We start from the raw sequence: 11,800 nt of genomic DNA, 5'->3' as shown, positions 1-11,800 counted from the left end.
CCTTTTTTCCAAATGTACGCGATCCAGGTTTTCCTTGAAGTTATCCAGGGTTTGTTTTTTGGCAGAACTGTGTCAGTTTACTCATTAACTTGTTTTTGAGGAAGTCATTTCCTCACCAGTGTTGACAGGCGTGGGGGTGTGCACCGGTCCACCACTCACATTTCAGCACGGCTCTTTCACACACCCTTTTACTCGCTCCACGCAGACGTTATCAACCTCTTTGGCCTTCCTCTATCTACTACAAACCTCAAAGTCAAACAGCGGCTGCTTACATACTCGCATCATACCTCTCCCTTGATAAACATGAATGGAATGGAATCAGATGGGAGAGTTTCAACACTCGTGTTTACCGGCAGGTCGACACAACCTGAAGTGCAGCCACACTGATTTGGCTTTAAGTGACTTCTCAAACAATATAATTGGCTGAACATTAAGAGTGTTTGAGTACAGGGTTTGTTACAAATTGTAACTTGTAGCTACATTATCATCACTCTTTGACTTGTGTCAGTGTTTGAATAGAGCTTTTATATCAACAGTAGAGACACGTGAGCTTATCTGGGCCTAGTTGTCGTCAGTGCGTCAGTCGTTTCAGGATAAAATAGACAGTAGACACCTGGAATATTTAAACAGGTTTTTTATATTTCATTCATTGTACGACATGCAGCTGATGGGTTTTGAACAGGTTGAAGATGGGAGATGGCCTTCTGGCTGAGCACTGAATACATGGAGTTATAATCCAGGCATGGTGACATGAAAGAAATAATGATTTTTTAGCGAATTTTTTTTTACCTTTGCAATATTTATTTTCTGAGCAAAGCGTCACTAACTAACTTATCTCCATTTGCAGATTCTGCATTTTATGCCTGGGACTACCTTTTGGTTCTTGGTTGTAGTACTGTATATTTTTTAGTTCAAGTACAAGTAGCATTGACCACTCAAGTATTAGCAGGCTTCGATGTATGCAGGAAAACAGTCAGTGCGGAGAGTAAACGGCTGAATGCAAGCGGTACAGTCTTCTGACGAGCTTTAAATCAATCTCTATAAACAGATAACTGCATATGAGTTTAGCTAACAGTCCGTTAAACTCTGTTCTTGCTTCTGAAGTTGCTAGTCGGACTTTAAACAATGCAGCAAACTGAAAAGGAAGTCCTTTATCACAAAATCACTCGCTACACCGGAAGCCCCAAAAAGTTAGCCGTCTAACTTCGGCTATATCTTTATCAAACGATGGCTGATGGGTTCTGAGGTTGATGTCAAAATAAAGGTAAGAGTCAATGATCAAACACATATTTAGGCAAAATGTGTGATGTTAGAGGAAAGATTCCCAAGGTTCTTTCTTTAAGATTCATGGGGGTCAGATTTGGGGCGAATAAAAGGATATGAGATTTAGATTTATTAGCCAGATGAGGTTTTGTGACATCCAGCATCTGATATCAGATAGACAAGCTATGACACTGAACTGACAATTAATTGATTAGTCTATGACAGAAAGTTAATCAACAGCAGTTTTAATAAACAATTTAATGTTTAATAATTCAAATAATTATAAATAATTCTGATTTCCTGCTTATTGAATGTGAATATTTACTGGATCTCTCTTTACTAGTCTTCTATGATACTTAAACTAATATCTTTATTAAAACGAGTAATTTAGGGTACATTGGTACTCTTTGCTTTTACTATTTATATGCATTTTATATATCTAAATAAAAGAATCAGCCATGTATAATATAAACTGCTCCATATGGCAGTTTGTTTTGTCTGTTAAGATGACCTTGTTCTCCTCCTTCCTGTCCACATCACCATGAGGCTGCATCACTCATGTGGCTACACCCAGTTTGAATCACTGCGGGCACATGGCTCCTTAGATGTTCATGTGTAGACTCAGTTTTTGGAGACGACACGTTGAAATGAGATTTGATCGGCTGTGAATGTGAATGGACGCCAGCCTCTCTGCTGATTGTCGATGACGCGCATAAATGGGCGCGGCCTGTGAGGGAGGACCGCACCTCCGAGGCTCCGCCAATCCGAGAGGAAACCGGCTACCCCCCTGAAACCAGATGGCCGCGGCTATATATCTCGAGGACGCAGCTGATGCAACACTTGACGAAGATAACACAAGCATCACGCCAAAGCTGAAGGCTACAAGATAAGCTCAGAGGAGGAAGCAGCATCTTATTCTCAGACCGCGAGTCAGATAGGAGTTTCTGCTGCCTTTATTCCCGCAGATACACCGGTGAGTTAACTATTTTATTTCCTGATTAAGTAAACTACATAAAGAAATTAAATGTGTTTTAATTTTTAAACCAGATTTATCACTATCTACAAGCTTTCGGTGAGCCTACAAGGAGCACGTGCTGCTCTTGAACGTGCCTCTGTAGTTGAATTACAATGTGCTTTTAAAATATGATTAACCGGCTTTTCACAGTGCTCGTGCCCGGTCTTTCAGGTTGCGACCCTTTCACTTTTTTTCCCGGAGCACAGAACCATTTTCTTAATTAAATCAGTCTGACAGTGGGGCTGTTACGTATTGGTCTCGGGCTGTGAGCCAGGGCAGCTCCACTCCGGCGCACCGGCCTGGTTTCATTTGTCTGGTTGAATGACTGAATCCCCTTCGACAAAAAAACTTAAAAAAACTGCTGGTTTTTCTTAGTCATTCTAAAATTGGGTCACGCATCTTCGCCCGCCCACCTGCACTCTAGTGTGTGTGGAGAGGATGCCACGTTAGATGGGGATCAGCTACATTTACACTAAGGAGCTAAATGACTGTTCTTAAAACATCCACCGTGACGCGCTGCACCGGGTTCAAAGAGAGGGGGAGGGGGGCGGTTCCCCACTGTTACACAACTTGCTTATACTGTGTGCACATGAAACCGTGTTGGCACAACAGTGGCAGTGGACGGCACATGTGTGGGGGGGCAAAAGGTCAGCAATTAGGGGGCAGGAGCGCACTGACCGTTTATGCGCAAAATAGTGCGCAACTTTAACTTTGTAAAGTGAATCTACTTTCTTAGCTACTTTGTTATAAGAGTAAGAGTTTGAGATATTTATACGCATGGTGTCAATTTTTTTTAAAGATGCTCAATATAATATATCAATAAAGTAGATGCTTAAAAAATGGTTCCAAGAATATTTCCAAATCCTATCAGGGTGATTGTCACCCAGATCTTGGCACTGTTTTCCTCTGCTACTGTACGCCCTCTGTCTCTGATTGGCTCTCTGTGAAGGCAGGGCAGTATAAATACTCTCAAGTTACTCTCCTCCTTCCTTTTTTGGGAAGCTCTCTGCGCGCTCGGTAAGTACACCTACCTCTAAAAGTGATGCGTTGTGCAAAAAGTAGTTGCGGGTTCAGTGATGAACCGCTGAGGAGGCGCACACAGGCCGCGTTTCATTAGATTAAACTCGCTGAGCTGTTAACGTCTTTAAGTGTTTGTACACGTGTGAGAGCTGCCTTCACTGCGCTGACTGAATGCTGCATCTGTTTTGTGGTCGCGTGCGTTTAAAAAAGTTAATTGCAGGTTGAACTATAAATACAGAGCTTCAGTAACTCCCTGTTAAGTTTAGTCAAAGTTACCAGACTGAGTGGACTCGATAAACAGTTTGCGTTGCTATGCGCTCGACTCTCTGCTGCGCCTCTTTGGAAACAATGGCCTAACATTTGCATTTGAGTGTAGGTTACGTTTCCTCCCTGCTGGCACAGTCTCCCGCATCTCAGGCCATTTTCATTGTTCTGTTGCGAGTTTTTACTACATTCCTCCAGATTTATTTGAATGGGTTGTAAATTAAATAATATTCCTCTGTGCCACTTATGTCTGTCCCTTGGAGTCTGGAGAGGGGCCTAAATATTTTGACACAGAACTTAATGCCTTGGCCAGAAAATGTTCTGGAACAGGCCACCAATTGTTAGCAGTCTAAAACATCCAAGTGCATTAAATCAAATGTCTAAAACATGAGTGTTTTTGTTGAATCAGAAAACCTTTTTAAAGAAGGAAAAACTTTCGTCATGCTGAATTTCGCTCATTCCTGTGGTGTTTTTACAGGCCAAAAACGTGAACACATTCTTTTCCTCTGCAGGTACCAGCATGCCCATCATCAGAACCCTCAGCAAGGTGGCCCAGCAGGCCCTGCTCAGCACCCCGGGGTGCGGCTGCCAGCCCCTGACGGTTGCTGTACGCAACATCAGCTTCTCCCCTCGGCAGGTGACGTCTGACGCCAGCTTCCACTCCGTGTCCTTCTCTGAAACAGACCACCCCAAGGTGCTCATTACAGGTATGCAGCTTCTAATTTTGGTTCTTTCACATGTGTTTGACACAGTGGAGCCAGTTTTTTTTAAACATGCATGTGTATTTAGGACGAGTCGTAGAACTGGCTTTGCAGGGATCGAAGAGCTGCAGGATTAAGTTTAGCAAAGAAAGAGAGCGGGAAGACTGTTAACAACACAGTGTAGGCGGCTAATGCTCTGACCTTTTTTCTTATGGCCCACTCTCCTCCTTAGTTACTTTAGTCTCCATGGAAACCAGTACTGATGATAAGTATCCCGTGCTGATTTAATATGTGCAGCATCCTCTGACACCTGTTCTCTCTCTCTCTGTCTCTGTCCACGTGATGCAGGGGGCCTGGGACAGCTCGGAGTTGGACTTGCCAAACTGCTGAGGTAAGATCTGTCATTTTTCTTGTCTATTTTTTTCTTGAAACGACATGAGAGGAGGTTTTTGTGCAATTTCAAGTTGGGTAACGCTGACTTCCTGCTTTACAGGAAGAGGTTTGGAAAGAACAATGTCATCCTGTCTGACATCAGAAAACCTCCAAGCAACGTTTTCCACAGTGGTGAGTGCGCGCTTAGATTTCCACGTCAGAACTTAGGTCAGACCTACAAAAGGCAGCTTTTTACAATGGAACATTTTTCCTCTAAAGTCAGGCCGGGATGGAGGAGTGGCTGATTATTCACTTGAATGACTCGCAGTAAGATAATTCATAGAACGTCATCAAGATATAATCAGTCTAATCTCTGTCTAGACGGAGTTTCACCACATGTTCTTCCTGGATGTAAACATTGTGGTTGTTAATGTGTTACAAATGTTCCATAGAATTATTGCCAAAAAACAGCCTGTCCCATTCATATTGATTTTTGAAGAGGAAGTAGCTTTTTTACGTAAGAAATTATGTTGATAAATGACTCCAAATCAATATGTTGCACACAGGGACTCTGTACTGTCCAGTAATGAGCTGTCACACAACATAATGAATGCAGAAGTTAACAGCCTCCACCTGTAAGCACAATTTGAACTGGCTTCTATATGAGGAAGTAAATATATGAAACAGGAAAGACGCACATTCAAGAGCTGGTTTATTGCTTTCAAAAAAAGGGAAGGACAGATGAGCACTTTATTACTTTATACTACGGTTCATTCATAAAATCTTTCTCCTCTCTTCAGGCCCCTTTATCTACTCAGACATCCTGGACTACAAAAACCTGCGGGAAATCGTCGTGAACAACCGCATCACCTGGCTGGTTCACTACAGCGCCCTCCTCAGTGCAGTCGGAGAGGCTAACGTCGCCCTGGCTCGCTCTGTTAACATCACCGGTAAGCATTTCAGTAGCTCCTACTTTTTAGAATCATAACCGTAGTAATTATTTGGTGTCCTAATGATGTGGTTCTTTGTTTTTTAGGACTTCACAACATCTTGGACATCGCAGCAGAGCACGGCCTGCGTCTGTTCGTCCCCAGCACCATCGGAGCCTTCGGGCCCACTTCTCCACGCAACCCCACACCAGATCTCTGTGTGCAGAGACCCCGCACCATCTATGGTGTCTCCAAAGTCCACGCTGAGCTCATGGGAGAGGTTAGATAACACATATACCTCTAACTCCACCGCGTATCTTTGGCTTTACTCCACTCTTGCTATATTTAAACTTTAAATTGAGAAACTAAACTTGATTCCTCTCTGTTCTTCGACAGTACTACCACCACCGTTATGGCCTGGACTTCCGCTGTCTCCGCTACCCAGGAATCATCTCTGCTGACTCGATGCCCGGGGGCGGCACGACAGGTGAGAGATGAAACTCAAACTGTATACATGGTCTCGCTTTTAATGGAGGTCTATTTCTGCATTGCTGCTGTAATGTCACGTTGTTATGTAACTGACATATCCAACAGAGCTGTTATGACTTGTTTTATTTATAGGCCGACGGATAGCTTTATGTACCATCTCCATATTTTTACTTGTCTGAACAGCTCCAATGCTTAGAGCTGTTTTAGTTTGGTATTTTATAATTGCAGTCTGATTTTTTTTTTTTTACTTTCCCCATTTCTTTCTGTAGACACGTTCAGAATTAGTCCTCATACTGTTTTTATTTGTCTCTCCGACCAGACTACGCCGTCCAGATTTTCCACGATGCGATCAAAACCGGCAAGTTCGAGTGCAACTTGAATCAAAACACGCGGCTGCCCATGATGTACATCGACGACTGCCTGCGCGCCACGCTGGAGGTGATGGAGGCGCCCGCCGACACGCTGAGCATGAGGACCTACAACATCAACGCCATGAGCTTCACCCCTGAGGAACTGGCCCAGGAGCTCCAGAAACAGATGCCCGAGCTGGAGGTCACGTATGACGTGGACCACGTACGACAGGCTATTGGTACGTCACCTTTTACAGTTGTTAAAGTGAAATTATGAAACTTTCTTAACACAACCTGTAAAATACGGGACAGTTGCACCTTGTGTTTACCTTTTGATTGGTAAGAAACACATGCTAAAATGTAGCATCAATGTAGTCAACAAACATTAGCTATTTAAAGTGACTGTATCTATTTAAAGTTAGCTAACATTAGCCACCATAAGCTAATAGTCATACCAGACCAAGTATGGCTCTACCAGGGAAACCGCTGAGTGTTTACTACTGAGCAAGAATGTGTTGAATTTCCAAGGTATGGTACTTATGTTCAAGAGACTACTAGCAAAAACAGATCAAGAGTTAGCTAACTTAGTTAAATTCTGAGGAGGAAACAAATCCAGGATGTCTTTATTTTCAATATTAAAATCCATCTCTCTATCTTTTTGTCTCCAGCTGACAGTTGGCCAATGAACTTCGACGACACCAACGCGCGGAACGACTGGGGCTGGAAGCACGACTACGACCTGCCAGAGCTCGTCCAGACGATGCTCAACTTCTTCGGCGCAGAATCGCTCATGGCTCGTGCTAACTGAGGCCGCACAGCCTGAGTGTTCTTTGTACATATGTATAGACTGACCAAAGAGAATAGAGAATCATGGCCTGTACATAGTTGTTCTCTCACTTCTCTGTAAAATCAGAAGGGCTCTGCTTGCCTGGGCACAAGGCTTCTGTGTCTCCAGAATGTAAAGGTCGGTGCGGGCTAGACAATCCTCCCCGCTGCCGTCTATCTACCCCTGCTTCCCCCCCCTTTTCTCTGTGGAGGTTTGGAGAAGAGTTTAGTGAAAGGTTGTCAGCAGTATCAGGGAAAACCACGTGGCCTGAGAACTTGTACGGAGGGAAAATAAGATGACTTGCATGTTGATGAATTGCGCAAAATTTTGCAATTTTTTCTTGGCAAAAAAAGTAATTTAACAAACTGAGAATGTTGCATTGTGTAATTGTGAGCGTTTCTACCATTGTTCTTTGAAAATCTGTCAGGGGTTTCATTTTTACAATTCAGGTATCCAGGGCTGAAATCTTCCAGGGCAACAAACCCGTTAACTTTGGATAGAGGAGTGTACAAATACACAGGTTGTGTCCTTTGATGCACTTTAGACACAGTTTATCCTTAGTAAATGAGCCTGGTCACCTGCAGGGGCGATTTCTGGTACAGTGCGTCTGCACTTGGAGCGGCGCGGAGCGATAATTCATGAGAATTGTTCTTCTGTTTATTCCACGTTACGTTATTTATTCTGTATGTTGGTGTTAAACATGTGGGAAAACATTTCTTGTTGTTCCTGTCCACTTAATGTTATTTTATTGTTTTTCATCAGTTCTTGGGGATTATTATTATTATTAACGAAGTTACGTTCAGCCACATTTGGTGTCTATATTTTTTTTTCTGTATTTCAACATTTTGTAACAGAAATGCTGGAACTGGTTTCTATGTGAAAGTCTGAGCAGGATCTGTCCATTCTTTCAATCACACAACAAGCTTTGACAATAAAACTGTTTTCCAAATACCTCCGCATGTTTCTGTTGTCACTTGACACTTTCACATGAGCAGACGCTCCGATCTCTTCCAGACAAACTGCACACAGAGTTAGCGCTGTTCTTAGCGACGGGCTGGTGGAGAAATGCCACAGCAAACATGTGAGGACAGAATGTCCTCACAGCTATGAACATGTTCACTCAGAACATGGATCCGTCTGTTATCATTTAAATGTCCCCAGGAGGAGTTAATTAGGTTCTGAGCGGTAACTGAAAGCAGAAACCAAACGGTGGTGGGTTATAATCTGTGGGGCATTGATAAATATCAGTTAGAACATTTCTGGTGGCGTGTAACTAAATATGACGAGTCAGCGTGCTGAGAGTGATTTTGACTGGCAGTGACTGTGCAGTGACCTGCAGAATCACTTCTAGGACGCATTTTCAGATTCACCCCAAATGTGACGAGTGCTCTGTCAACAAAAGAACAAAGTCAGATTGCATTTCTGAACAAAGTATGTGAAATTAGGGGGGAAAACGGGCACGCATTGAGATATTCTGTTTCAGTTGAACATGTGACGGCTTGAGCTCGTGCTGTTGGCAGGTAAAACCTGTAATAGAACCTTTAAATAACTTTATGTGCGGCCGTACCCAATGTGACAGCATCATATAACTGAGGAGAATCAAGGACTTGGGATGTGCATGAGGAAAACTGAGACAACCTCTCTTGGTCTTTAAAAGATGCTTTTACAAACCATTGAATGTCTTTACTAACTGCTCCAGTCATGTGTAACCTGCAGCAGAAATGATGAGTCAGCATGCATAGTGATTTTGACTGGCATTCTGTAGAGCATGGGTACTTTATTAAACTTGAAAGAGGTCCAGTTAGAGATTTATTTTCTCAAGCAAAGGTCCGGAACATCATCATGTCTGACCTGCGTTATGATTCAGTACCATACATTTATACATTTTGAACGTCTGTCAAATCAATTAAATAAAATACAATTAGGCTAAATAGTTTTTACAACAGCGCTAATAACTTTTACACAGAGCTCTCATAATTTAACAATAACAATAATAAATACTTCAATATTTGTAAGGAAATATAGTGTGTGTTTGTATGTCAGGGTTTTTGGTTTATTTTATGCCCCAGTTTGTGATGGAAGTGTCTTTATTTGTAAATGAAAACAATTAATATAATGTCTGGTAATAGTTGTCCATGCAGAATGAAAGAGAGCTTAAGCTGCTATCTCTCTGCCTCCTGACAGAATTATCAGGATTTGACCATAACAGGAGGATTCACTTTATATTTAATTTTATGTTTGCCAAATTGTATTTTATGTTTTGTCGAAATGCAGTTGCATTAGACTTTTTCTCATGGTGAGTCATGGTTAGTTTTAAGCGAGGGGGAGAGAGAGAGGGCACATACCGGTACATATAAGAACAGAACTGTGGAAATAAGAGGAAAACTAGTCATGATGATGAAGCCTGATGTAGCTCTGTGTAACTCTCAGGTTTATGAGTGAAGTGTTTGAACTAAACTGCAGCCTGGAGTCTCTGTTAACAGAGACAAACGGAGTGACAGTGTCAGACAATGTCCGCGTTTAATAATCGGACGGAACATATACGAGTCTGTCCGGTCTTAAAAGCTCGGTTTTCTCTACTGCTCTCATTTTAGCGCACGCCATGTCTACTTTTCCGTAACTCACTTATTTTCTCCCACTGTGTCTCTGTCTTGTCGGCTGGCTCTTCAGTCTGTGTCTGTATCACCCCAAATGTGGCGAGTGCTTTATCAACAAAAGAACAAAGTCAGATTGCATTTCTTAACAAAGTATGTGAAATCAGGGGGGAAAACGGGCGCGCATTGAGATATTCTGTTTCAGTTGAACATGACGTGACGGCTTGAGCTCGTGCTGTTGGCAGGTAAGACCTGTAATAGAACCTTTAAATAACTTTCTGTGAACTGAACCAAATGTGAAAGCATCATATAACTGAGGGGAATCAAGGACTTGGGATGTGCATGAGGAAAACTGAGACAACCTCTTTCCGTCTTTAAAAGATGCTTTTACAAACCATTGAATGTCTTTACTAACTGCTCCAGTCATGTGTAACCTGCAGCAGAGATGATGAGTCAGCATGCATAGTGATTTTGACTGGCATTCTGTAGAGGTGAGGTTTATGTGCAGTGACACAAAGAATACCTTTTAGGATGTATTTTCAGATTCTATTCAAGTGTGACGAATGCTCTATCAACAAAAGAACAAAGTCAGATTGCATTTCAAGCATTTCTGAACAAGTTTGAACAAGTTGAAGAAATTATGGGGGGAAAATGGGCATGCATTGAGATATTCTGTTTCAGTTGAACATGTGACGGCTTGAGCTCGTGCTGTTGGAAGGTAAAACCTGTAATAGAACCTTTAAATAACTTTCTGTGGGCTGGAACCAAATGTGACAGCATCATATAACCCTGAGGGGAATCAAAGAGATGGGAAGTGCATGTGGAATATAAGAAAACCAGCCATCAGGATACGGTTTATATTTATAGCTGCATATCAACCTCCAGTGCAATTTAAAGGTAAATCTGGATTTTTTTGGAATTGAAAAATTAAATGTATGAGTCTCCAATTGAATTGAATGTGTTGTTTTGCCATTTTTATTTTTACAGGGAGTTTAAAAAGTACCTTATTTTCATGTTGATTGATAATATTAATTATAATAAATTAGAACCCATTGGGGGACACCGACAGTGAGGGAAGCCGTCAGGCTGAAGAAGGAGGCCTTTTGGGCTTGGTTAGCCCACGGGTCTCCAGAGGCAGCAGACGGGTACTGGGGGGCCAGAAGGGCTGCAGCTTTAGCGGAAGCAAAAACCTGGGTGTGGGAGGAGTTCGGGGAGGTTATGGAGATGGACTTTTGGTTGGCCTCAAGTAAATTCTCGCAAACCGACTCAGGAAGGGGAAGCAGGGATTGGCTCTTGCTGTCTTCAGCAGGGGTGGAGAACTGTTGACCCGGACTAGGGATATCGTCAAACGGTGGAAGAAACACTCTGAGGAACTCCTGAACACGTCTTCTGATGAGGAGGCAGAGTTTGAAGGTCCAGGGGAAGCCTTATCTAGCCTTATTCACTTGTATGAGAAAATGTGTCCAAATTTTTGACTGGTAGTGTATATCCGTGGCAGAGGTCGCTGAGGTAGTCAAGAAGCTCCTCAGTGGCAAGGTGCCTGGTGTAGGTGAGATTCACCCTGGGATGCTAAAGGCTCTGGACATTGTTGGGCTGTCTTGGCTAACACGCCTCTTCAGTGTCGCATAGAGGTCTGAGACAGTACCTGTGGAATCGCAGACCGGGGTGGTGGTTCCCATTTTTAAAAAGGGGGGCCGGAGGGTCTGTCCCAATTATTGGGGTATATCCAGGGATGTTGGAAAGGAGGCTCTGGCTGATCGTCAAACCTCAGATACAGGAGGAACAATGCAGATTCCGACCTGGCCGTGGAACAGTGGACCAACTCTTTACCCTGGCAGGGCTGCTTAGGGGGGCAGGAGTTTGCTCATCCAGTCTACATGTGTTTTGTGGACTTGGAGAAGGCCTACAATCGTGTTCCACGGGGGGTCCTGTGGGGGTACCGTATGGGGTATGGGGTACCTGGGCCATTGCTACGAG

At 43.0% G+C, this 11,800-nt stretch overlaps 1 protein-coding gene across 3 annotated transcripts; it reads left to right on the top strand.

The window, feature by feature from the left end:
- Nucleotides 1-2,074: 2,074 nt before the first annotated feature.
- On the top strand, nt 2,075-8,180 carry tdh (L-threonine dehydrogenase). 3 transcript variants are annotated; one of them, XM_069657760.1, is made up of 9 exons: nt 2,075-2,236; nt 4,041-4,269; nt 4,612-4,654; nt 4,757-4,827; nt 5,436-5,585; nt 5,672-5,844; nt 5,961-6,051; nt 6,373-6,642; nt 7,072-8,180. In XM_069657760.1, exons 2-9 carry the CDS (start codon nt 4,083-4,085, stop codon nt 7,209-7,211), a joined length of 1,125 nt encoding a protein of 374 aa, XP_069513861.1. In that variant the 5' UTR covers nt 2,075-2,236; nt 4,041-4,082; the 3' UTR covers nt 7,212-8,180. The 3 variants fall into 3 exon arrangements, with proteins under 3 accessions (XP_069513861.1, XP_069513859.1, XP_069513860.1); XM_069657758.1 differs by having other exon boundaries at nt 2,076-2,236; nt 4,075-4,269; XM_069657759.1 differs by lacking the exon at nt 2,075-2,236 and adding an exon at nt 3,266-3,295 and having other exon boundaries at nt 4,075-4,269.
- Nucleotides 8,181-11,800: the final 3,620 nt, after the last annotated feature.

This window comes from Semicossyphus pulcher, unplaced genomic scaffold (assembly GCF_022749685.1).
Source record: "Semicossyphus pulcher isolate SPU_LCO1_2020_fin unplaced genomic scaffold, fSemPul1.0.p SCAF_11, whole genome shotgun sequence".
Taxonomy (NCBI): domain Eukaryota; kingdom Metazoa; phylum Chordata; class Actinopteri; order Labriformes; family Labridae; genus Semicossyphus; species Semicossyphus pulcher.
The sequence above is the reverse complement of the archived record's forward strand: the minus strand, read 5'-3'. Positions and strand labels throughout refer to the sequence as shown.

Excerpts from the sequence above, each read along its gene's own strand:
- tdh (XM_069657760.1), top strand. The coding sequence starts at position 4,083 with ATGCCCATCATCAGAACCCTCAGCAAGGTGGCCCAGCAGGCCCTGCTC. Across the intron at positions 4,828-5,435 it reads AAGCAACGTTTTCCACAGTG|GCCCCTTTATCTACTCAGAC; the intron begins GTGAGTGCGCGC and ends TCCTCTCTTCAG. Across the intron at positions 5,845-5,960 it reads ACGCTGAGCTCATGGGAGAG|TACTACCACCACCGTTATGG; the intron begins GTTAGATAACAC and ends GTTCTTCGACAG.